The following is a 23853-nucleotide window of genomic DNA, read 5'->3' as shown; positions in this document are numbered from 1 at the left end:
ACCCTACCAGTCACATGCCCTCAACATGGGGGGTGGGTGCTTTGGGGGAGGGCCCCCCCCAAGCACCTTGTCCCCATGTTGATGAGGACAAGGGCCTCTTCCCAGCAACCCTGGCCGTTGGTTGTCGGGGTCTGCAGGCGGGGGCTTATCGAATCCGGGAGCCCCCTTTACTAAGGGGGCCCCCAGATCTCGGCCCCCCACCCTATGTAAACGAGTATGGGGTACATCGTACCCCTACCCATTCACCTGGGGAAAAAACTGTCAATAAAAAAACACACTACACAGGTTTTAAAAGTAATTTATTAGGCAGCTCCGGGGGTCTTCTTCCGACTTCTCCGCTCTCTCCGGCCTCTTCTCCCGGTGTCCGGCCTCTTCTGCCGGGCTCCTCCGCTATCTTTTGCTAGCGGTGGCCCAGTCTTCTCCGTTGTCTTGTTCCCTCTTCTCTTCTTCCAATGTTGACACGACGCTCTCTCCCGCTGTAACGCTGTGTGAGCGGTGCGCAATGACTTATATAGGCATGGGGCTTGGTCACTGGGTGATGACAAAAGAGCGGCAAGAGAGCAGAAGATAGCGTAGGAGCCCGGCAGAAGAACCGGACACCGGGAGAAGAACCGGACACTGGGAGAAGAGGCCGGAGAGAGCGGAGAAGTCGGAAGAAGACCCCCGAAGTCAGAAGAAGACCCCCGGAGCTGCCTAATAAATTACTTTTAAGACCTGTGTAGTGTATTTTTTTGACACTTTTTTCCCCAGGTGAATGGGTAGGGGTACGATGTTCCCCATACTCATTCACATAGGGTGGGGGGAAAGGGGGCTCCCGGATTCCGATAAGCCCCCCTGCCCGCAGACCCCAACAACCAACAGCCAGGGTGGTCAGGAAGAGGTCCTTGTCCTCATCAACATGGGGACAAGGTGCTTTGGGGTGGGGGGGGGCCTGCAGGAAGGGGGGGCGCTCGCTCATCCCCACCCCCTTTTCTGACCGGCCGGGCTGCGTGCTCGGATAAGGGTCTGGTATGGATTTTGGGGGACCCCCATGCCGTTTTTTCGGCGTAGGGGGTTCCCCTTAAAATCCATACCAGACCTAAGGGCCTGGCATGCTCTGCGACAGGGCTTGCAAGGTGTCAATCTCGCCGATAAAAGCGGCGAGATTGACTTCCTTTTTTAGTCCCGTCGTACCCGAGTCACGTTCAAAATGAACGGACTTTAGTCCGTGTGTGGACAAGTCCGTTCATTCGGAAGTCCGCCGTAACTCCGTCGAAAGTCTGTCGGGAAGACCGGCAGACCTAGTCTGCCGGAAAGTCCGGTCATGTGTAGACAAGTCCGTTCGGAAAGTCAATCGGGAGTCCGCCGAAAGTCTGTCGGGAAGACAGTCAGACCTAGTCTGCCGGAAAGTCCGGTTGTTTGTACAGGGCATCAGAATCACTAGCTCCCTTTCCCATCTGCCCCCCCCCCCCAGTGGTGCCTAAGTGAATCCCTCTTGTCCAACCCAGTTCATTGTACCATGCTAGAAAAAAGATATTCGGGAATTTTTCCTCATTAATGATAATGTGGACATGACCCCAAGCTCCCTTTGGGGGGCACACAAAGCTGTAATAAGGGGGAAAATGATCCAGCTCGCGTCCAAACTAAAAGGGGAAAGGAAAGCGGATGTGGAGAAACTTGAAAAGACTTCAAATCCCACAAGTGTAACCCTACATCCGATACTTTAGCCAAATTAGAATCCACTAGAGTAGCCCTGAATTTAGCCCTGACCTCCAACGCGGACAAACACCTCAGCTGGTTGAGTGGCAGGTTCTATCTGAGGGCCGACAAAATTGGCCCACACTTAGCAGCTAAGCTATCCCCCAAAATATAAACTTTCTCCCTCCCCAAAATCAAATCCCTGTCAGGCACATTAACCCAGAATCCCCCCAAAATTCTGGAAACCTTTCACTCCTTCTATTCCAAACTTTATTCCGCACCTGACCCGAATAACTCCAACTCTATTAACTCATTCCTGGAGGAAATTACCATCCCCAAACTCTCGGACTCTCACCGCTCTATTTTGGAGTCACCCTTTCAGGAACAGGAGGTCTGAGAGGTTATTAAGAATCTCAAGAAAGGTTCAGCCCCAGGCCCCGACGGCTTTTCTGCCCATTACTACAAAACATTTTCTGAGGTCCTCTCTCCTCGTCTGGTCCGACTCTATAACTCCCTGCGCAAGGGCTTTCCCCTGGAGCCGGCAGCCAACCTAGCTTATATAACTGTTATTCCCAAACAAGGTAAAGATCCCAGTGAAGTAGGAAACTATAGGCCAATCTCGTTAATCAATAACAACTTAAAGATAATGACAAAAATTTTAGCAAACAGACTGGCTTCCTTGATAGACTCTTATATCCATAAGGATCAGGTGGGACTTATCCCCGGGAGACAGGGGCCGAACCAGATTAGGAGAGCGGTATATTTAATTTCTCTCATGCAATCCTCTTGGGATGGGGGTCCTCCCCAAGCAGGATATATCCTTTCCATAGACCTCCAAAAGGCCTTTGACACGGTCACCTGGCCATACCCTTTTACCATCCTACAAAAATGGGGCTTCGGCCCGGAATTCATTAGAACCCTGGAAACCCTTTACTCTGCCCCTAAAGCCTAAATTCAACTACAAGGTCACCTCTCGCACCAATTTCCCTTCCTGAAAATGTGCCCTATTCGCCGATAATGTTCTCCTGTTTATCACTTCCCCTCTCATCACCACTCCCAACATTCTCCAACTCCTTAAAACATTCAGATTAGTTTCAGGCTTGCAAGTCAACATGTCCAAATCAACAGCCCTCAACATATCCTCTCCCCAAGACCTAGTGGATAGATTTAAAAATCACTTCCCCTTTTCCTGGAGCTCGTCCTCTCTTCCCTACCTGGGTGTACACCTCACTTCTAAAATTTTACTATTACACCACCACAATTACCCCCCAATGCTCAAGAGACTGTCAGAAGACCTCTCGCAGTGGCCCCTCTATAAAATGTCCTGGCTGGGGAGAGTAAATGCGGTCAAGATGACCCTGCTTCCCAGGATTTTGTATCTTTTCTGCTCCCTCCCCATACCCATAACAAAGTGTCTCCTAGACAAACTACAGTCAGCAATTATACGCTTCATCTTGGGTGGTAAGGGACATCGTCTCTCTAAGAATGTTCTGTATAGATCCAGGAAAAAAAGGAGGTTTAGGACTATCCAACTTATGGTGGTATTATCAGGCCGCCCAACTTTGCCAATTTTCAGTCACTTACTCCAAAGGCCCGAAACCAGACTGGGTGGACATAGAAAGACAGGCAACCCCCAACCACACTCTAGACTTTCTAATCTGGAGCCCACAAAAAGATCGGCCCCCAACTTTATCCCCCACATTATCACACTCAATGACCCTATGTGACTCCTTACATCAAACGACACTCCCTGACCTCGGTATGGCGCCCCTTAGCACACATCTTTCACAAACCCCAGTTACCCCCCGGACTAAATATCAAGGCTTTCAGGTGGTGGCTTGACAAAGGCCTTTATAGAATAGGGCAATATTTCAATGGCAATGGCCCCATCACACTTATCTATAGCATATCCAAATTGGACATGCCACCTTCGGAAACATTCCGCTATAACCAGCTGTTACATTTCCTCCGCCAGGTGTGGAAAAGCTCTGACACCCTACTTTCTGTAACTCAATATGAGCTTTGGTGCTCCTCGGCCACGAGCGTGAGAGGAGGAATCTCCCTAATCTATTCAGCACTAGCTGATCCCTTGGAGAAAGCGACCTACATGTTGAATTGGGAGCGAGACCTTCAGATTGAATGGGACCTGGATGCACACGAATTTCGCTCACTCTTACAGGGGAATACTTAATAACTCCCTTGTGGAAGCGGGCTTCAAAGTATTTTCCCAATGGTACCTGGTCCCCACCCGCCTCACCAAATTTTACCCTCAGTCCTCTCCACACTGCTTTAGGGGGTGTGGCCACGCAGGTTCTCTCCTACACACCCTTTGGGAATGCCCTAAAATCAGGGGGTACTGGAACAGGATCTTTAATCTCATCCGCAAGTCCACTGGATACGCGGTGAAATAGGACATAGCACTCCTTAATAGCCGAATCCCTGATGTACCCAAATTGACCCAATCCCTAATCCCTCCTCATTGGCTTACCTTTAAACAGACTATCCCCCCTGCAGTCCATCATGAATGCTGCTGCCAGACTTATCCACCTTACAAACCGCTCAGTGTCTGCTACCCCTCTCTGCCAATCCCTCCATTGGCTGCCACTCGCCCAACAAATTAAATTCAAAATACTAACAATAAGTTACAAAGCCATCCACAACTCTGCCCCCAGCTACATCACTAACCTAGTCTCAAAATACCAACCTAATCGCCATCTCCGTTCCTCCCAAGACCTCCTGCTCTCTAGCTCCCTCATCACCTCCTCCCATATCCGCCTCCAGGACTTCTCCCGAGCCTCGCCCATCCTCTGGAATTCCCTACCCCAATCTGTCGGATTGTCTCCAAATTTATCCACTTTTAAGCGATCCCTGAAAACTTTCCTCTTCAGAGAAGCCTATCCTGCCTCCATCTAATAACTGCACTATTTTCTCCATTAGCTCATCCCCCACAGCTATTACCCTTTTGTATAACTTGACCCTCCCTCCTAGATTGTAAGCTCTAACGAGCAGGGCCCTCTGATTCCTCCTGTATTGAGTTGTATTGTACTTGTATTGTCTGCCCTAATGTTGTAAAGCGCTGCGTAAACTGTTGGCGCTATATAAATCCTGTATAATAATAATAATAATCCACTTTATCCTCCTGGGGGCCAAAATAACAATTGCCCATTCATGGAAATCCCCCTCTGTCTCCTTTTACCAGACCAAACAGAAGATCTCCTGGGTAATGTTGCAAGAAAAAAATTCTAACGCCATTTTGGATAGATCAGAGAGATTTAAACTCACATGGAAACCCTGGGCTAAATACATAGCAATCTCCCTACTCCCCTAAGGCACAGAGGCCCCTATTAGTCCACACAAGTCTCAAAACTGCCCGGTTTCCTCTCCTCTCCACGAAGGTTCCCCCCCTCCTCATTCTTCCTATCCCACTCCCCCCCCCTTCAGACTCACTCTCTCCCCTCTACTCTCCCTCTTCCTGTAATTTTCTTCTCCTTTCTTCCTCCTGCTCAGCCCCAGGCTGAATTGACCTACTACATGTTCTGGAGTAAGCAAATACCCCAGAACGGTTTTCTTGTTGAATATACTGACCCATTTGAGAACAGGGGGGACTCTCTCAGGTCCCCCTTGATAACCTCCTTTTGCTCATCTCATATCACTATTGTTACCAACAGGCTTTCCTTTTTGATTTGACTCCCATGGGGGTTTCATGTCTCAGTAGGGAGTGCGGTCTGCCCTCTCTCTATGGTTTTTGGCCGTTCCCCCAGTTTGCAGGATCCAATATGGGGTGCGTAGGGCGAAATGGGGGGGGGCATGAACAGAGCCCTTTAATAGTGTGTACTTTCACCCCCTGCTCATTCCTTTGCATGGAGTCTGTTTAGTTCATGTTGGAGATTACCTGTAAATTGTTTTTTCTTTCTACCAACTACTCACATGGTCTTGTTCCATGTGTGTACATTTGTTATATATTGTGTACCAACTTTTAACATGGTTGTTTTCCATTTCTGTACAATTGCTTTTTGGAATAAACGTTTGTAAAACTCAAAAAAAGGAAAGTACAGTGTATTATACAGTATTTGTTTTACGTTTTTTTTTTTTTTTTTTTTTTTTTTTTTTTACAATTCTTCAGTTACTTCTGGTTTCCATGCCTTGGCAAATGTCATACATCTCAAGCATGGAGACATAGATGAACAGATGAATTTGCTTTGATACCTGCAAAGCCCTTTAAACTGGCATCTCTACCCTGCTAGATCTTGTAACTGGGCAGCTAAGAAATAAATCAATGGATTAGGATCAGCTAAACCTCCTGCATCATTATGATATTATAAAAATCCTAATTCTGTCCTTAGTAACTTCCTCCTCCAGATCAGGTCCCTAAATCTAGTATTAATCCTTGCAAAGATCCTCACTGGTATCCATATAGAGGAGTTTTTGAGAAAATCGGTTAAATATTTGGGGGTTAATAGGTCTAATTCTCCTAGAGCTTATATTCAGACAACATTCTTCCTCTTTACTGTCTACAGTTCAAAAGCAATATAAAGTGTGGTGCAAGTTACCACTTTTTCTGTTGTGGGAAGAATTAATTTTCTTTAAATGATTTGGATGCCTTTTGAAGGACTGGCCTTCTTTAGAGCCTACTCTGGGTTCTGAAGAAGAAGGCCAGTCCTTAAAAACGCATCAGCCTGAGGGGTCTCATCCAGGTCCCCCCCACTCCCAGGTTCGGTGATTCAACAACCGATGAGAGATAGCCACACATGTGGCCTGGCAAGCGTGTTTTTAACTTATGTTTGTGAGTAGACATCTTTATGATTTTATTCATATATTTTAATAAATCTGTTGGGTAATGCTAGTGCATCAGTCTATTGACTGATGTTGGACGAGAAGGCCTGGCTCTGCGCTCTAATTCATCTCAAAGGTGTTCTATCTGGTTGCGGTCAGGACTCTGTGCAGGCCAGTCAAGTTCTGCCACCCCAGCTCATCCATTTCTTTTATATATAGCGGGTGAAATAAGTATTGAACGTGTCACCATTTTTCTAGGTAAATTATATTTTAAATTATATTTCTAAAGGTGTTATTGACATGAAATTTTCACCACATGTCAGTAGCAACCCATTCAATCCATAAATGCAAAGAAACCAAAACAAATAAGTTCAGAAATTAAGTTATCTTTAATAAAATGCAATGAAAAAGTATTGAACACATGAAGAAATGGAGGTGCAAAAAGGCATGGAAAGCCAAGACACCAGCTGAAATCTATCAGTAATTAGAAAGCAATCCTGCCCCTTGTCAGTGCAAATTAAAATTGGCTGGTTCAGTCTCAACTGATGGCCTATAAAAAGGTGTCTCATTACCAAGGTGTCACATGAGAAATCTTATGATTGGTAAAAGCAAAGAGCTCTCAAGCTCTCTTTTGCAAAACAAAACATGCTGATGGAATTGGTTACTGAAGGATTTTTAAACTTCTGAACATTCCAGTGAGCACTGTTGGGGCCATAATCCGGAAGTGGAAAGAACATCATTTCACCATAAACTGGCCACAACTAGGTGCTCTTTGCAAGATGTCTGACAAGAGTGAAAATTATTATCAAAAGAGTTGTCCAGGAGCCAAGGACCACCTGTGGAGAGCTTCAGAAAGACCTGGAATTAGCAGGTACAATTGTTTCAATGTAATGCAGGGCACACAATTTAAAGGCCTGAGCTACTAGACAGGCCTTAAGCGTTAGTCGCCACCAGTTACCCCACCCAACCCCTACCCTGCCCCACCCTAAACACGCCCTCATAAATTATCTCATGAAATGACAGTTACATTGTGCACAGCATTACTGCCTTGTTAAGTAAATATTTTTAATGATATTTAATATAGCATTAAAATATTTACTCAACAAGGCAGTAATGATGTGTACAGTACCTATAGTAGCCAATGATATTTTATCCTTATTTTATTTATCATAGGCAGATCAACGAAATATTTTTTGCCGATTTGCTAGTATTTTTTTTTTTTTTTTTTTACCTGCCCTGTGATCAGCCCCTGAGAACGTCCTTAATATTTTTAATATCTTTTATAGACATTTTACATTGCATCTGCTCCTGAAGATTGGAAAGATCCATGAAACGCGTAGAGCTCTTAGATGCTATTCACATTAACAGCCCCCCCTATACTTCTATCAGATTACGCCGTTTGGATTCCACCAACTGCTATGTTACTATTTTACTGTGAAGACACACAACTTCAAAATTGAATTATTGCTACCTCACCGTTGCGCTCCACATTGTGCTGCTATGTTGATGGGTCATCTTCATTATGTTGGTTCATACTTAGGGAACATTTTTTCATATGTCATACTCTCTTATTCTGTATACATGCAAGCTATGTGGTCTTTAATGTGGTCCATTCACCAGACATTATAAATATTACGATGCAGTCATATGCAAATATTAGTCTGATGAATTTTTACTATGGTACCATATCGACCATAATAGGCTGCTATGCCATTATGTTGCTTTATGATGTTTCAATAATATACACCTTACTATGGAATAAAGTTTCCTGGATTTATTATAACTTACCGTTTATGTAATTATTACTATGCAACACAATGCGGTCGCATTTATGGTGCAACTATCAGACATTCATATTATTACCATGTTGTGTCACCTTCCCAGCTGCATGTCTCATTTAAAGTCCCAAAAAACCCCCTTACTTTTCTGTGTTTTGGATTTGCTAGTATTGGTCATTTAATTTTTTGCTTATTCAGTATACTGAATAAGGAAGACATAAAAATAACCATTACCAGCAATCATATTTCATTTATCTGACTGTGATGAATAAAATAAAGATAATATATCACTGGCTACTATAGGCAAGAGAGAGAAGGGAGGCAGGGGGAGGGAGGGAGTCAGAGGAGGCAGGGGTAGAGAGAGGAGGCAGGGTCTGGTCAGTGACAGTGCTCATTCACTTGCAATGGTCTTCGGGGGCTCACTGGCTCAGTCAGCAGCTTTTGTTTCAGTGTGGTTGTCGGCTGCTTCTTTTTAATCTTCCTGCCTACATCCCTTTCACAGACAGAGCACACAAGCAGGGAGAAAGAGGTGGGAGAATGGCTTTGTGTGAAGGTCCAGGCAGGTTGCAGGCATGGTGGAGTGGACAGAGCAGTGTGGCGAATGGATCCCCTCCTTCCAGGACAGCTGCATCCCCCGAGCCAGCTGTCACTTGCACTGTCTACTCACTGAGAACAGGGGATGGTCAGAAGGAAGGAGAGGCCAGCGGAGGGGGGGGGGGGAGCAGGTTAATGGGTTTTCTGGGGGGACGGAACTCACTTTCTCAAATGGCAGAAAATGAAAAAAGGATGGCACTTCAAAATAATGCCTTTATTAGATTAAGCTTAATCCATATATCAATCAGAGACACAGGTCCAGATGATAACTGACGTGTTTCACACCGTTAATGGCACTTAATCATAGCTATGCATGTTTGGAAGTCAAATGGCACTTCACATCACCCCAAAAACACCATTCCAACAGTGAAGTTTGGAGGTGGGAACTGTTTGATGTGATATATGTAAAGAGACAGCAGAAGCCATGTTTACTGAAAGACCCAGCAGGAACAGGAAACACCACACAAGAAGTACAACAGAGATGCACCATAGAGTTGCATTTAAAGAAACATATCATCCATAACATTTCCCCCTTTTAGTGTTAGGAAATGAACATTATGAAATTCAAGAGAGACACAGCAATAACACATTCTATAGGTTAAGTTAAGGTGGTTTTGAACATCCACCACTACGGGTGAAGACTGACCCTTGTGCAAGGATTCCTTTAGCCCTCTCTGAAGTTACTGGGCTCCTCTCATCACGTACTGGCTTGCTCTGCGCTTGACAGCTATCGGGTATGATTGAATTGGAATATCTCATGGTGAAGAGCCCATACGGCCATGGACAACGGAACTGTTTCATGAGTCACATGGGCAGGCTGTAGAGGTCTCCCATCAAGAGCCTCAATGGCAAGTGGAGTGTCACGCTGCTGCAGTGGAAGCGAGTGCTTTGATACAAAGGCAGCATCAATGAACAGGCCTGCAGCCCCAGAGTCTATTAGAGCCTGTATCTCGATAGACGACTTAGCCCAAGAAAGGATGACCGAAACCAGGGGCTTATCCTTCTGGATAACTGGGGACGACACACCACCTAAGGTCTGTCCATGACAGGAACTCAAGGTTCGGGTGTTCCCAGGACGGGTAGGAAAAGACTTCAAAAAGTGACCTGTCTGGCCACAATAAAGGCACAATCTCTCCCTCCTCCTAAAGGCGCTCTCATCCGCAGAGACACGTGAAGCCCAAGTGCATGGGTTCATCTTCACTGACCAACTCGGTACCAGCAGGCATTGGAGGTGAGGGAGGCAGTGGGACTGCAAAGCTCGGAGGCAAACGTACAGGAGGCTTCCGCAAGCGCTTCTTAAAAGAAAGTCTTGCTCTGAGTCTGGAGTCAATGAGGATGGCAAACAAGATCAAGCTCCCCAGCTCAGTGGGTATATCTCGAGCTGCTATCTCATCCTTGATGGAATCTGAGAGACCATGAGAAAAAGTAGCCACAAGGGCCTCATTGTTCCAAGCAACCTCTGCTGCCAGACTACAGAACTCAATGGCGTAGTCGGCAACAGTTCTTGTACTCTGTTTGATGGACATGAGGCACTTGGCAGCAGAAGCGGAGCATGCGGGAACATCAAATACCCTTTTAAAGAAGGCCACAAACTCTGGGTAACTCAAGACAACAGGTTTTTGCATCTCCCCTGGAGGGTTAGCCAAGGCTCTCTCAGAAAGCAAAGATATCACAAACCCTACTTTGCTTCTGTCTGTGGGAAATGCCTTGTTATCTCAAAGTATATCTCAACTTGGTTGAGAAACCCTCTGCATTGAACTGGATCGCCCCCAAATCGCTGGGGAAGCGGGGCGGAACCAGACATCCCTCTTATAGAGGTAATACTCAAGGCGGGTGCCTGCACAGAGACTGGCGCAGCAGCATGGATGGCCTGCAACTCAGGTTGTACCAGAACAGCCACAGCGGGGGATTCCAGGTGAGCCGTGTGACTCAGGAGAGTTTGTAACGCCATGGCAAACTGATCCATGCGATGATCTTGCTCATCCAATCTGGAAAAAATATTACCAACAAGTGGATTGACTGTATCTTCTGAATTCATGGCTTTCGCCTACTGTCAGAAATCATGAACCAGACCGAGACAAAAGTACAGTAAAATCACACTGGTTTATTAATAAAAATAAAAAGGTATAGCCAGAGTCCAGTAACTGGATCGGGTAGTCAGCCAAGCCAGAGTCCAGTAACTGGATCGGGTAGTCAGCCAAGCCAGAGTTCAGTAACCAGATTGGGTAATCAGCCAGGCCAGAAGTCAGGGATCCAAGTAGAGGAACAGCAAGCAGGATAAGGAGCCAGAAGGGATGTCAGCAAAGCCAGTCTTTAAACAGGAATGCAGGAGATGGTTTCTTGTGATGTGACCAAGGCGAAGGCAGGAATGAAGTGAGATGGAGATCTTTAAGTAGGCGGGACTGACGAGCAGATCCACAACAGCTGGTTAAATGTGGAGAGAGATGTGAGCTGGCAATTAGCCGACAGCTGAGCGGCCAGCTCAGAGAAGGAAGGGCTGAGCCAGCCCTGACACACGGTCAGGTAGACCAACTAAAATGTCAGCCACAACTGCCAGGAAAATTGTTTGGGATGCAAAGAAAAGACCACAAATAACTTCAGGTGAAATACAGGACTCTCTGAAAACATGTGGTGTGGCTGTTTCAAGATGCACAATAAAGAGGCACTTAAAGAAAGATGGGCTGCATGGTCAAGTTGTCAGAAGAAAGCCATTACTACGCATATGCCACAAAATATCCCGCTTACAATGCGCCAAATAGCACAGAGACAACCTTTAAACTTTCTGGCACAAATTCATTTGTAGTGATGAGACCAAAATTGGCTCCACTTCATTTGGAGAGGAGTCAAAAGGCCTATGATTAAAGGAACACCATTCCTGTTTTGGGTATGTGTGAGCTACAAAGGCACAGGAAATTTGGTCAAAATTGATGGCAAGATGAATGCAGTATGTTATCAAAAAATACTGGAGGAACCTTTGCATTCATCAGGAAGGAAGTTGTGCATGGGACGTACTTGGACATTCCAATATGACAATGATCCAAAACGCAACGCCAAATTTACCTGTCATTGGCTACAGCAGAATAAAATGAAGGTTCTGGAGTGGCCATCTCAGTCTTCTGACCTCAATATCATTGAGCCACTCTGGGGAGATCTCAAACGTGCAGTTCATGCAAGACAGCCCAAGAATTCACAGGAACTGGCAGCTTTTTGCCAAGAGGAATGGGTAGCTTTACCATATGAGAGGATAAAGAGCCTCATCCACAAATATCACAAAATACTTCAAGCTGTCATTCATGTTAAAGGGGGCAATACACAGTATTAAGAACTGGGGTGTGAAAACTTTTGATCAGGATCATTTGGGTAGTTTCTGTTGTGATTATGATTTAAAAAGAGTAAACACAGTTGATTGATAATAAATGGCTTCAGACAAACACTAACCATGAGTGAAAAAAGTGTTATCATTCATATTATCTGAAAAATGACCAAGAAATCATACATTCTGCCAGGATATGTAAACTTATTAGCACAACTGTATAGCCTGTGGCCCTATCACATAGATTATACATCCTGACCCCATATCTGGCACGCTTGCTGCGGAGAAACTGAACACAAGGCGGCCAGAAAATGTAATCCGGGACTCCTTAACAGACATCTTGATCGGGAATAAACAAGGCTTTGTGGAGCCGATCATATTCAGGGTCACCCTGAGGATGACCGAGTCCATTGTCATTGAAATTCATTAACCGCAATATTTGCTCGTATCTAGCCCTGGCTATGCAAGCAGAGAACACATGCATATGGTGAATTGGGTCAGTGGACCGATATGACCGCAATTCACTCTTTTTAGTAATGCCCATGAGGAGGGATAGGCTCAGAAAGGTTTTAAATTTGGGAACTGTAATAGGTTTCCAGGCAAATTCTCTAGCAAATTTTGGTTTGCAGCGTTAAATTGACCAGCATATAAATTGCTTTGGTCCACAACAGATCTGTACAGATCTTCCATGAAAAACAGCTCATAAAAATCAAGGAAGTAAAATTTGCTGTTTCCACCTGAGTTCCAGGTTGGCCAGTGAATGGGGGAAGTACGGGTGCTGCAGAAGTGTTGGGCTGACAATTAGGATTTGCAAGCGCATCAGGAAGGGCATTATGGGCATGTGTTTGAACTCTTGGTGGCTGCGGAACACTACTTGTGCTAGCCACCGCACCAGTTTGAACTGCACTTATAGAACTCGCCACATCACCAAGTGATACTGCAGTGCTGGTTTGTCAACGACCAGGGTGTACTGGCCGCTGGTGCTTGCTAGTTTACCAGGAGGTTGAGCAGCACTAGTACTGGCTCTCTGCTGCATACGAGAACCATCCTCAGCAACAGAAGAACAGGGTTGGGTACGCCTGACCTTAGCAAGGACCGCTACTCCGTCGTTAGAGCTATCTGTCAGGGTGCCGCTGATCTCTACAGGTTCGTATAGTGAGTTTGAATCAGATTGTGATTCTGACAGTGAGGCTTCCTCCCTCTCATTTGTCATGCTCAGTATTCTGTAGGCCTCTTCACTAGTGTACCCTTTCATTTGACATTTTGGCCACTAAATTTATAGGTACAACTAGTGCGACTTGCAGGTAAAAAAAGCACCTGGTTGTCAGAGACTGCGTAAATCGCTACCAAAAAAATAACTGTTAGCGTTAGCAGGGATTAGGCGTGACTCTGCTAAGCTGCAGTTTGTGTGTTGTGTTTTGTAAAGTGACAGCGATATATTGATCCGCACTTTGGGTGGGCTGGGCTGGACGGAGGGGCTAAACGAAGGTGCTGGCAGGTGTCTGGGCTGATCCTGCTAACGCAGCGTTTTTGGGAATGCTATACTACTGGGGACGCTAATATAGTTCTGATCAGATCAAAGATATTTATCCATTCAGACCCTATACTAGTAATGGAGTTATATAGTGTGTGTGTGCATGTTAGTGTACCTGCTGCCTGAGATTTACGCTATCACTAACTGCTGCTAAAACCTAACTGATGTGACTAATACAGTGATCAGAAAAGAGACCTGTAAACTATACTTGTGACACTGACAGGGAGTGAAAGGGTTAACTGGGGGGCAATCAAGGGGTTAAACCTTTATTAGGTAATATATGGTGGGCACCCTGACACTATAAAAGACTGATGGTGACTCTTAACTAGCATCACCTTTGACACTAATATGGTGATCATAAAAAATATTTTTACTGGGTTTACTAGGGGGGGGGGGGGGGGGCAAGGGTTAAATGTGTACTGGTGTCAGTGTAGTGTTGGTGTACTCACAGTAGATGTCTTCTCTGACGCTGGAACCGAAAAGGGCTCCACGAGGGGAGATGACATTACTTCCTCTGCCTGTTTACATTACACAGGCAGAGGACAGTCTGCCATTCGCCAGAACCGATCAGCAGGTCCAGCCCACAAATCACTGGCCTGGACCTGTAGACTGATCGGTTCTGTAACTAATCCGCAGGCGCGAACACAGTATAACTGCGGCGGGTGGTCGGCAACTGGTTAAATAATGTAGATTTAGTGGCATATTTCTTTTACACATATTTCTTTCTAAATAACCTTTTTATCTATTTTACTTCTGAGGTATCTTGATAATATAATTGCTAGTCCGAATGAGGAGAAGTATCGCACCATTAGATTCTCCAACAAAGTTTTTCAGGTAAATCTGGGATATAGGGTAAAGTCCTTTATGGGAAAAGTCCAGAATTTCACTTTCTAGCTCATTTGTGTATTCTTTTGTTTATGATTTGTAGGAAAGAATTAAAATTTTAGAAGGATCACTTGAATTTTTTGGCGCAGTTGGATTTGAGAAGATGATGTTACCTTTGCCTGGACAAGGTCAGATATTTTGCCTCTTCAAAGGCATTCAAATTTTCACTATGCAAGATATTTAAAAAAGTTAAAGTTCTCTTATTTTGTCTTGTATGTACCATCTAACCTATTAGATGTGCAAGATGAATTCTATGTGCTGAGCAGTGAAGCAGTTAAAAGTCTGAATAACTTGCAAAGGTACCGAGATTCATTGTTAAATGGGCAGCCTATTCGGGCCACTCTTGAGAGGCAGCCTCGAATTTTTGCACCATCACTTCAAGCCACCCAATTTTCTTTAACGGATGATTTCTACAACCTAACAGTAGAGGAGATCAAACAAGAGCACCAACTAAGGTAAGTGCATACTGCCTGCAATGTAAAGATCATTACATATAATTGTGTTCAAAATAATAGCAGTCCAACATCACCAACCAGATCAATCACTGTTTTTAGTATAATTTATATTTCCACATGGCAAAAAATTTACTAGTAGGTATAGTAGAGTAATAGAAAACCAACAGTCGTGACACGCATGCTGCTGATACTGTGTAATTGAATAATTAATTGAAAGGGGCATGTTCAAAATAGCAGTGTAGCGTTCAATCAGTGGGGTCATCAGTCTGTGAAAAAAACAGGTGGCCCTTTATTTAACCACTTCAATACAGGACAGTTTTACTCCCTTCCTGCCCAGTCCAATTTTCAGCTTTCATCACCATCACACTTTGAATGACAGTCATGCAACACTGTACCCAAATGAAATTGTTATCATTTTTTTTCCACACAGCACTGATAGGCAGCGCTGATAGGTGGCACTCATAGGTGGCACTGGTGGGTGGCGCTGCTGGGCACTAATGGGCACTAATGGGCAGCACTGATCAGGAGGCACTGACAGACATCACTGATGGGCACAGAGTGACATCCTAATGGGCACTGATTGGCATCTCTGGTGGGCTTACCTGGTGGTCTCTAGTGGGCATCTTCTATGGGTCTGCACTGATAGTTAATGCGCTGATTATCAGCGCAGACCCCCCTGTCAGGTGAGAAGCCGATCACTTCTCCTCTACTCGTACCTGTAAGTGCGAGTAGAGGAAAAGCCGATAAATGACAATTCCTGGTTACCATGTGATCAGCTGTGATAGGATACAGATGATCACATGGTAAAGAGCCTACGTCAGAGGCTCTTTACCAGTTTCGGAGATGCAGTGTGTCAGACTAATACCCCACATTGCCGCGTTGCACGCCCCCGGCTTATCCTGCTTGACATATATGATGTCCAGTCAGGACAATACATCCACTTTCCGGCCGTCATTCTGCTATATGGTGGGTGGGAAGTGGTTAAGAACGAAAGCAATTGTACATTCTGGGTATAGAAAATCTAAGTAAAATGGGTTGTTCAAGACATTGTTCATTAGTAAGGATGAGCTTGATGAGCTGCGGATCAGGAAATGTCTCAATGCCTGTGATTAGTGCTGTGGAGTGTCGGCTTCCTGGCGGGTGCGGGCACGTGGAGTTGCGAACACGCCTGAGCCCATTCTTATTCAAATGAACAGCGATGAAAAAAATTGATTCGAGAGGAGAAAACATAAAGAGAAGTGCAGAAACTGATAGGCTGCTTAGCTAAAATTATTTCAAATGCTTTAAAATGGCAACCAAAACCAGAAAGACATGGGAGAAAACAGAAAATTGTTGTTTTTGGGTCTAGGGGCCACAGACAGTTTATCGAACTAAATCCAAACACTGAATTTGTTATGTACCGTGTAGTAGAGTCTGACTTGCAGGAGGAGACCTCTCTTACAGCCCTGGCTCTTGAGCCACTGGAGTGGGAACAGTAGACTCAAGAGCGCAGTGAAGTAGGAGTGCCTGTGAGTGTTGTGGTGTAGGCACGGATGGATGGACGATGAGCCACCAGATAGGTCCGGATGCCTGTCTCAGCTGAGGCAGATGCAGGTCAGCGACCTGGAAGCTGGCAGGTACAGACTGGAGCAGAGTGAGACAAGCCGGGCCAGACACAGGTAATCAGTAGAGCAGATCAGTAGGCTGGAGCAGGGTGAGACAAGCCGGGTCAAACACAGGTTGTCAGGCAGATAGGGCTGTAAGCTGAAGCAGAGTCAGATGAACAGGCAGAGGTCGGCAACAGGATATCAACAAGTCCCATTGGCGTCAAGCAGCGTCTAATGTGTGCGCACGCATCCGACACGTGCACGCACGCACACATGGGCCCCTACACTGCTGTCCGGCTTGTTGTACTGGCACCCTTGTGCACGCACCTCTGTCTTGCCACAGCAGGTTCCTGACATTGCCCCCTCCCAATGGGCAGCCTCCGGATGGGCAAGGAAAAAAGCACAGATCAGTCTCCTTGCGTGAATGTTACATTCAGGCTCCCAGGCATTGTCTTCCGGGCCATACCCTTTCCACCTAATTAGGAATTGTACTTGATTTTGCCGTCTCCTACAATCTAGGATGGCCTCTGCCTCGTACTCCTCCTCACTTCCATCAACCAGAACAGGTTCTGGTGGTCTGGATCCTCTGTCAGGAAAGGGGTCAGGTACTGCAGGCTTTAACAATGATGCATGAAAGACAGGATGAACTCTTAATGAATCAGGGAAGGATAGTTCATACAATACCTCATTAATTCTCTTCTTCACTGGAAATGGTCCTATGAACTTGGGTGCCAATTTTCTTGAAGGACATGCCAGCCTAAGATTAGCCGTAGGGAGTCATACCCTTGTCGGCCAACTGCAGATTTAATTCACCTCTTTTTGTCCTATCCAAAGCCCTCTTGCTGTCCGCTTGGGCTTTGGTCACTGCTTCCTGCAACATCCGGTTATTGCGGCTGAGGAAGTCCACCATGTCCTGGGCTTCTGGGACTGAAGTTTCTGGAAGAAAATCAGGTAAAAATTACAGGTGAAAGCCATAGTTAGCAAAGAAAGGGGACTGCCCCGTAGCAGAATAACTGGCGTTGTACGCAAATTCTGCCAGGGGAAGTAAGGACACCCAATTGTCCTAGACAAAGGTTTTGAAACATCTGATATATTGCTCGAGGGTCTGATTAGTCCTCTCAGTCTGCCCATTGGTTTGGGGGTTATAGGCTGAGGATAAAGCTAGTTCAATTTTCAGGTTTTCACACAAGGCCCTTCAGAAGCGTGAAGTGAATTGTACCCCTCTATCTGACACAATATTTGCAAGGACTCCATGTAATCTGACAATTTCCTTAAATACTTGGGCAGTCTCCATGGCAGACGGGGTACCTTTTAGCGGCAGAAAGTGGGCCATTTTGGACAGTCGGTCCACAACTACAAAAATTCTGGTACTCCCTTCAGAACACGGAAGTTCTACTATAAAATCCATAGAGATCATCCTCCATGGTCTATCAGGAACAGGCAAAGGTTTTAATAGTCCCCAGGCCCGACTTCTTGCCGTCTTATTGCAGACAGGTCATGCGTTTACATATTTCTTGCAAAACAGATGCAGGTTAGCGACCTGGAAGCTGGCAGGTACAGACTGGAGCAGAGTGAGACAACAGGTGAGACAAGCTGGGTCAAACACAGGTAGTCAGGCAGATAGGGCTGTAAGCTGAAACAGAGTCAGATGAACAGGCAGAGGTCGGCAACAGGATATCAACAAGGAAGTCCGTCCTTATAGCAGGGTCAAGGCAAGCCGAGGTCAGAGTTGGAGATATCGGGTAAGTCAACGGAGCCGGGTCAATACAGGTGATCAGAAGGCAGGTACGGGTTTTCAGTGCAGATCAAACAGCACTACATTTGTGCAGCTGCTGTCCTTTTAAAGTCCCATTGGCGCCAAGCAGCGTCTAATGTGCACACACACACACACACATCCAACGCGTGCACACATACGTGTACCGCACACGCCACCATTCAGCTTGTTGTACTGACTGGCACCTGTGTGCACATGCACACACCTTTGTCTTGCCACAGCAGGTCCCTGACAGAATTCAAGTCATAGTACATTGTGAAGACAGTGAAGCATGGTGGCGCAAGCATCATGATATGGGGATGTTTTACATACTTTGGTGTTGGGCCTATTTATCACATACCACGAATCATGGATCAGTTTGAATACATCAAAAAACTTGAAGAGTATTGCCTTATGCTGAAGAGGAAATGTCCTTGAAATGTGTGTTTCAACAAGACAACGACCCCAAACACACCAGTAAGTGAACAGCATCTTGATTCCAGGCCAACAAAATTGAGGTAATGGAGTGGCCAGCCCAATCCATGGACCTTAATAAAATACTTGTGGGGTAACATCAAAAATGCTGTTTCTGAGGTAAAGCCAAGAAATGCAGAGGAATTGTGGAATGTAGCACAATCGTCCTGGGCTGGAATACCTGTTTACAGGTGCCAGAAAGTTGGTCGACTCCCTGCAACACATATTCAGTGATTCACAGGAAAGCTAAATCTTCAAGCATTTTTTATAAAGAAAAAAGCAGACACTGCTATTTTTTGGAAAAGCCTAATATTCATTTTTCTTCACTTTCTGTAAAGTAATAACACATTTGAAACAATTGTCTTCATGTTTTGATTTGGAATAGACTGTGCAGTGCTCCCAATGCATTTGCGTGTATGGAAATTAAAGCCATTTTAAGGATTTTGAGCCTTATGCCGCGTACACACGGTCGGACTTTTCGTCTACAAAAGTCCAACGGACGCCGACGGACTAAAGCTGGCTGGTAATCCGATCGTGTGTGGGCTTCTCCGGACTTTCAGCAGACTTTTTCAGCCTCAAATCCGACGGACTTTAGATTTGAAACATGCTTCAAATCTTTACGTCGTAACTACGACGGACCCCGAAATCCGCTCGTCTGTGTGCTAGTCCGACGGACAAAAACCCATGCTAGGGCAGCTATTGGCTACTGGCTATGAACTTCCTTATTTTAGTCCGGTGTACGTCATCACGTACGAATCCGTCAGACTTTTGTGTGGTCGTGTGTAGGCAAGTCCGTTCGTTAGAAAGTCTGCTGCAAGTCCGCCGAAAGTCCGCCGGAAGTCTGTCGGACAGGCTGTCGGACTTTTGTAGACGAAAAGTCCGACCGTGTGTACGCGGCATAACTCTAACCACCTCAATGCAGTGCACTTAACCCCCTTCCTGCCCAGGCCATTTTTCAGCTTTCAGCGCTGTCACACTTTGAATGACAAGTGTGCAGTCATGCTACACTATAACCATGTGAAATTGTTATCATTTTCTTCACACAAATAAAGCTTTCTTTTGGTGGTATTTAATCACTCCTGGGTTTTTTTAGTTTCTGTCAGTAAATTTAGTAAATAAGTAATTTTTCTCCACTGATGGGCGCTGATGAGGCAGCACTGATGGACACTGATTAGACAAAAGGAAAAGGTCTGGTGTCACCCGCAAACCACCTCCATCCCAATATTTGCAACAAAAAACAGGAAATTGCCCCGAGACTTTAAATGAGGTGAATGCGGTTAGCCAACAATTTACAGAGTAAATGCAGTCTCAAAATGTATTAAAATAGTCATGCAAACAAACAGGAATCATAGTCAGGCCACTGAAATGATACATACAGTAGAAAAATATGATTATTTACTTACCGTAAAATCTGTTTCTCTGAGTTCATTGACAGACACAGCCTTCTTTATTCATAACAATAGGGTTATATCGCCTCCGCAGGAGTAGGATTAGGCAGGACAAAAAAAACAAAACACTTGGCCACGCCCATGGGCCATCCTCAGTCAGTATAATATAACCCCCTCCCTGCTCTAGGCATTCAGTTTAGAAGCAAGCAGTAATAGAAGTATCCAAAAAACTCCATAGAGGGGTGGGTGCTGTGTCTGTCAATGAGCTCAGAGAAACTGATTTTACGGTAAGTAAAAAATCATATTTTCTCATTTGTTCATTGACAGACACAGCCTTCTTTATTCATAACGATAGGGACATCCCAAAGCAGAGCCAACATGAGGGGTGGGACAACATAAAATCCCAAGGCTAATACAAGAGCTAATTAGGTAACAGATGCCTCACCCAAGACAAGTTGGAACCCAAGACCCTCTATCCCCTTCAAGAGGGAATAGACCCTCTAAACAGCGGCCTGCAAAAAAAACTTGCGGCCAAAAGAGGCATCTGCAGATGCCATCAACTTTGTAGAACTTGTGAAAATGTACACCGACAACCAGTGTAATAAATAGATTTGAGTATGGCCTCACGTAATAATGATCAATATGAATTAAAAACGTACCATCATCCAAACTGAGACAGGGGAAATTGAGGGAGATGGAAGTGTAAGAGGGCAGTTGCTGATGCTGGCCAATACACAAAACCACCTAGAAAGGTTAATGGACTATCACGGTTCCTGATACGCTGACCCAATAGTAATAATAAAAAAAAAAAAAATCAAACTTTATTACAATACAAAAAGAAACATACAAACAAGTTAAAAAATACACTACAATATCGCTGACTACTAATGGGTTCCCCCGTAGAGCGAAAAGTGGAGTATAAATATTTGTCCTCTACTGGTTTCGCGGTAGAGACCACTTTTCCAGGAAGAGTAGTCTAGGGAACAAATAATACATTTAGACAAAGCATACTAACATTTTAATAACATGTTACAATCGGAGTTGTTAATTTTTCTGGGTGTTTTAGGAATCCTTTTTGTATTATAATTGGTAATATATTGGGAATTATATACCCCAAAAAAATATATTTTATTCAATGTTCGTTGATTCATTTCAAACATGCTCTGTATTAAATATGTTGTATTTAACTGTACGGGAGACCTGCTCCCCCTAGTGGTCGAATTGGCGAATTGGGCTCTCTCTTTCTCTCCACTGGCGGACATGTGTTTGTCCTGGCCAGCTTATCCCGGCTTGCCATGAACCAGCCTTGGCCGCTAGGCCGAAGGGCTCTGTCATGGCGCGCTTGCGCAGTAGCACGGACTCGTGCACCTGCGCAGTGCGGGCAAACTGACCGTTTGGTGGCGTGTGCTGAAGCCGGCAGGGTTGAGGAGCTCATATAGCGGCTCTCCTGGGCCGCTTAGGTGAGCAGCAGACACTTTCCTGCCGGAGATGTGATGTGAGGGTCGGCTATTTTCACAGGTGAGCGTTCATAGTGTGGTTGGTGTGAGGGAATTGTTCCCCTTCAGCGCCGTCTGCCCTCCCTGTTTTTCCTTTTCACTCTTCTCTGTTCTTCCACCATCTTTCTTCCCCCCTCCTTTTCGCCTCTCGTTTTGTTTATCTTCCCCTTCTTTACTATTTTCCTCCTAACAGGGTATACCGTATTATGTTTTTCTCTGCAGATTTTCTTTTGCCACTCTGAGAATCACAGGCTGTTTAGCCTCTGGACACACATATGCCGTGTGGCCTCTGCACCGCCCCAGGAGTTATTCTGATTGGGCCCCTTCTCTAATCCTCTCCTGTACCGTTCCTTATTTCTATCCAGCCCGGGCAAATATTTACATATATAATATATTGACCAGTTTTTTCTCTGGTAAGTTAATCTCTGCATTATATACCACTGTGGTTTGCAAGGTGGTGGTTTACTTTTCCTGCCAGCACTCCCTCCAAACCCCCTCCCTACACCCCTTCCCCCCGCCCCCCGTCATTCCCCCTCCTGTCATTCCTCCTCCCTCCTCCCCTCCCTCTCCTTCACTTTCCTCAATTTTCCTCACTCCCTGCCTCTTTTTTTTTTTTTTTTCCTCCCTTCCCTTTTCCCCCCCTTTGTTTCCCCCTCCTCTTTCCTCCCCTCCCACCCCTTCCCCCTCCCCACTCTGTTTTATTCTCTTTCCCTCTTTTCCCCTTTTCCTTTTCTTCTTTTCTCTATTTACTGTCCCTTTCTCCCTTCTCCTCTCCTTCCCCCCCCCCCTCTCTTCTTTCCCTTTTCCCTCTATTCATTTCACAGTTGCACTGGGTTGGTTTCTTCACCACTTTACCACACCACCTTTTGCAGTATTTTTATTATTTTTAATTTTGACTATAACCTTTCTACCAGAGACGGTTACTTGCAATCTCCCTTGTCTGCCGCGGGGCAAATTTTGTTGAGCCCTGTCGCCAGTTGATGGCGTCCAAATGGGTGAGCGTGTCTCTCTATCCTAATTAATTGTAACATGTTATTAAAATGTTAGTATGCTTTGTCTAAATGTATTATTTGTTCCCTAGACTACTCCTCCTGAACAAGAGGTTTCTACCGCGAAACCGGTAGAGGACAAATATTTATACTCCACTCCACCATTAGCTCTACGGGGGGACCCGTTAGTAGTCACTGATATTGTAGTGTATTTTTTAACTTATTTGTATGTTTAATTTTGTATTGTATTAAAGTTTGATTTTTTTTTATTTTTTTTTTTATTATTACTATTGGGTCAGCGTATCAGTACCACAATAGTCCATTAACCTTTCGGGGTGGTTTTGTGTATTGGCCAGCATCAGCAAGTGTCCTCTCACACTTCCATCTCCCTCAATTTCCACCGATGGCCAGTGGCTGCCTTGCCAACTTGCACAACAGCCGCCTAATGACAGAAGGCCCAAGAAACACTAAGTGCCTGAGAAAAATGCGCCATAACAGGGAAAGGAGGAAACCGATCCCTGACAGGATAGCCCAGAGACATAATCTGTCTGATCCATCCAGAAACCAGGCCGCAGAAAAAAACAGACAGCCTCCTTCTTGGCCCGTCCGTGAATACAGTGAGCCTGACCACCAACAGACTCAGTGGCTGGCAAATACATCTGAATCCCCCAAAACACATCCAAGACAGATAAGGCAAATTCCTTGAGATGTGCTGACCAGGGACCCAATGTCCTTATTCAAATGGAAATCCAAGGATGGAACTATGTAAAAAAGGATGAAGCACCACCTTAACTGTTTTTTTTTTATAACAAAAAGTAGAAAATATCATTTTTTTTCAAAATTTTCGGTCTTTTTCCGTTTATAGCGCAAAAAATAAAAATGGCAGAGGTGATCAAATACCATCAAAAGAAAGCTCTATTTTTGGGAAGAAAAGGACGCAAGTTTCGTTTGGGTACAGCATTGCATGACCGCACAATTAGCAGTTAAAGCGACACAGTGCCAAATTGTAAAAAGTGCTCTGGTCAGGAAGGGGGTAAATCCTTCCGGGGCTGAAGTGGTTAAAGATACCACGCACGTTTTACAACTTTTAAAAGAAGTCCCCATACTTGAAGGCAGATCGTTAATAGCCACAGCCGATGTTAAGTCATTATACACTAT

The 23853-nt window shown here is 45.1% G+C and overlaps 1 protein-coding gene across 3 annotated transcripts in view; it reads left to right on the top strand.

Annotated features, from left to right (window-relative positions):
* Nucleotides 1-23853, top strand: part of UBXN6 (UBX domain protein 6) — a 404520-nt gene that overhangs the window by 272482 nt on the left and 108185 nt on the right. For all 3 annotated transcript variants that reach the window (XM_073594809.1, XM_073594795.1, XM_073594802.1), the window contains 3 exons: nucleotides 14428-14503; nucleotides 14598-14682; nucleotides 14790-15009. In XM_073594809.1, the coding sequence (XP_073450910.1) occupies nucleotides 14428-14503; nucleotides 14598-14682; nucleotides 14790-15009 (381 nt within the window). The remainder of the gene's footprint in view (nucleotides 1-14427; nucleotides 14504-14597; nucleotides 14683-14789; nucleotides 15010-23853) is intronic.

Source organism: Aquarana catesbeiana, linkage group LG01 (genome assembly GCF_042186555.1).
Source record: "Aquarana catesbeiana isolate 2022-GZ linkage group LG01, ASM4218655v1, whole genome shotgun sequence".
In the NCBI taxonomy this organism is placed as follows: domain Eukaryota; kingdom Metazoa; phylum Chordata; class Amphibia; order Anura; family Ranidae; genus Aquarana; species Aquarana catesbeiana.
The sequence above is the reverse complement of the archived record's forward strand: the minus strand, read 5'-3'. Positions and strand labels throughout refer to the sequence as shown.